General features: G+C 44.9%; 1 protein-coding gene across 1 annotated transcript in view; it reads right to left on the reverse strand.

Moving 5' to 3' along the window:
- Nucleotides 1-2,107, reverse strand: part of LOC116091699 (preferentially expressed antigen in melanoma-like protein 7) — a 36,575-nt gene extending 34,468 nt beyond the window's left edge. Inside the window, exons 1-2 of the mRNA XM_031373221.1 lie at nucleotides 1,821-2,107; nucleotides 604-1,230 (exon numbers count right to left, since the gene is read on the reverse strand). Coding sequence (XP_031229081.1) covers nucleotides 604-1,230; nucleotides 1,821-2,107 — 914 coding nt within the window. The remainder of the gene's footprint in view (nucleotides 1-603; nucleotides 1,231-1,820) is intronic.
- Nucleotides 2,108-3,158: the final 1,051 nt, after the last annotated feature.

Raw genomic sequence — 3,158 nt, forward strand, 5'->3', positions numbered from 1 at the left:
GGGAAGGGTAGGGTCTGTTCCTCCAAATCTAATTAAAACACAGAGCTCACCTGGGATACTGTGCAGATCTGAGCCCTCCCTATGTAGTGGCCTCTTCTCTTTCCCATTCCTTCATATTAGATCAGATAGAATTGCTGTGATAGAACCTTACTAGATCTGACTCACAATACTGGCCTTCTACCACAGCAGCCCTCTCCATGTAGTCTACTCCACTTCATTGCTCAGCTTTCTGAGTGGTCATATGAACCCTTGAGACACTTAACATGAAATAAGAACGTGCTTACCTATTCACTGTTAAATGTACACTGGACTGCAGAGAGTAGTAGTGCCCACTACTCTCTCTCTCTCTCTCTCTCTCTCTCTTTCTCTCTCTCTCTCTCTTTTTGGCTTTTTGAGACAGGGTTTCTCTGAGTAGCCCTGGCTGTCCTGGAACTAACTCTGTAGACCCTGCTGGCTTTGAACTTAGGAATTTGCCTGCCATTGCCTCCCAAGTACAGGGATTAAAGGTGTGTGCCCCACCACCGCCCTGCCCACTACTCTCTAATGTAAAAAAGAAAGATTTACTCTGTCTGGTATCAGTAACAGCTCTCCATCCTTTCTTACCTGAACAACTCTTTCATGTTGTCTGTGAGAAAATAGACATCATCAATAGTGAGATGCTGGAGAGAGCTGAGTTTAGGGAACAGAGAAATGATCTTGGTGACATTCCTCTTCTCCTCTTGTGTGTAAGTCCTTGTTCCAAAGATGCGTCTTAGCATGAGTTTCTGAAGAGTTCTCATCTTGCTAATGTGAGGTACAAATTTTGCCAGTTTGGACAGATTCCCCACGGTATTCAGTTCCAACTCCTTGATGGAGTCTGGCTGTAATAATTGTAATACATCCCTGACCTTGGGCCATTCTATTGCTCCAATCCCCAACTTCTCACAGCAGAGATGCAAGAAATCCTTTCTCCCCTTTACCCACTGCAACAACTGTGTTTGGTGTCTATCTTCATGCAGAGAAGACATAAAGGAAAGGTCATGGAACAGCCTTAAACGCTTTGTTGTGCATCTTGATTGGCCTGCCTCTACTTGCTTCTTTTTTGTTTGTTGGTTTTGTTTTGTTTTTCGAGACAGGTCTACTTGCTTGTTAAGCATAGTTTCTCCTAAGTAGTCTCTGCCCTCTCTTCCATCCTGCATAGCCGAGGAAGCATGGTATTCATTCAAGTGAACCACTTGAAGCCTGCACATCCTGTGGATAAAACAAGAGATGTATCAGAAGTCAAATCGAGATGCATCACTTTTTTCATCATCTCTGGTGCTATTTGTTCCTTGTTCTGCCGTCTTCTATATACTCATGGTTTTCAGTACTGGGTCTCCCATATAGCATCTAGTTGCCAAGCAAGGGCACTTTGTCTGAGCTGCATCTGGAGACCTGTCCTATTCCTCACCCCCACTCAGTTGTCTTGGGAGTTCTGTCAGCTCCTATTTCTTTTTGTTTGTATTTTTTTAGGGCATGGATTTCTCTGTGTATCCCTGGATCTGTAACTTTATAGACTAGACTGACTTCAAAGTGAGAGATTCACTTGCCTCTGCCTCCCAAGGGCTGGGATTAAAGGTGACCTCCTTGCATATCAGATCCTATTACTAACTTGTAGATACACAGGGACAGGGTCATTTTTCTGTGGGTACATCTGCACCAACCTCTTTCTCATATTTAGAACAAGCATTCATAAGCTTTTCAGGCACCTATAGCCGCTAAGACACCAGTCAAGGCCTCTGATCCAAAGTTCACCCTATTCTCCTAAGCACAGATGTTTCTTTACCTGCTATTCAGCTTACCTGGTGCGATACTTCCGTTTCAGCCATGTGTCTACTCCATCTAGTATAGCCTGGAAGGTCTGAAAGTTGGGTTTATTAATCAGTAACCCAACATGAAGGCAAGGATAGGGCCAGTATTCCACCAGGATCTTAATCATCTTTGCTTTCCTTTGAGTGTTGGCCTCCTTGAACAGAGTTAGGAATAATGGACTTGGTAGGTCCTCCAGAGCAGAGATGTTCAATCCTTCATCCCTCACCAGTACATGTGAAACCAGCTTCAGGAGTGTGGGTGGGCCAGGGAAGACCATTCTGATGGATCTTTAGGGAGATGATCCTGGGGACAAATTTAGGAGCAAATATGTTTTCAGGGTCTCTTACGAAACTTTTAACCCCTCATAGTAAGCATCTGTCACCATGCTAGCCATGTTGGTGACTTGATTTTCACCCATTTCACTCACTATTTGCTGGTCTCAAAACCAAACTCTCCATACAGGCAGCATGCGTAGCCTCTTAGCTGTTAGTTGAACTCAATGGGAGACCAGCTCCCAGGACATAGAAGAATGGGAAGCCAGGTCCCAGAGCTTAGAGACCTGAGTGGCCTGGCAGGAAAGAAAAATGAGGTAGCAAACAATTGCCAGGTGGCTAACCTGCTTCTGAACCCGAGCACAAGCCAGCAGCAAACGGAGACTACCCCACACTTTCCCTGCCTTGGTTTCCCTTTTTTCTCTAGCAACTGTGTGGGTATAAAAACCTTTTTAAATTTTTGCTTGGGGCCAGACTCCTCTACCCTTGCCTGGGATGAGTCTGGCCTAGTGCTGAATAAAAGAACCCCTTGCAGATTGCATCAAGTACCTGTCTTGGTGGTGTTTGGGGTCACCATTCCTGAGCCCTGAGTGTGTGGTCCTTCCCCCATTTTTTTAAGAGCTCTTACACAACACAACCTTTGCTATTCTGAATCCCATATTCCTTTGGAATAAGGGGGAAGTAATCAGAGCCTGTTCCTTATAGCAAAACATTATTTACTGCCTTTCCGAGACAATGGAGAAAGCTATACCAAACTAACCCATATTCTGCTTTCCCTTCTTTCTTTTTTTTTATTCTTTGCTTTTTTTTTGACAGGGTTTCTCTGTGTAACCTTAGCTGTCCTAGAACTTACTCTGTAGACCAGGCTGGCCTCAACCTCAGAAATCTGCCTGCCTCTCTGCCTCCCAAGTGCTGGAATTAAAGGTGTGTACCACCACTGCCCAGCGCCCTTGCTTTCTTTGCTTCAGTTATCAAAACTGTCTCTGGGAACAGCCCTGCTGTCTTGGAACACACTTTGTAGACCAGGCTGCCCTTGAACTCAAGACCTACCTGTCT

The sequence above is a fragment of the Mastomys coucha genome, unplaced genomic scaffold (genome assembly GCF_008632895.1).
Source record: "Mastomys coucha isolate ucsf_1 unplaced genomic scaffold, UCSF_Mcou_1 pScaffold15, whole genome shotgun sequence".
NCBI classification, from domain to species: domain Eukaryota; kingdom Metazoa; phylum Chordata; class Mammalia; order Rodentia; family Muridae; genus Mastomys; species Mastomys coucha.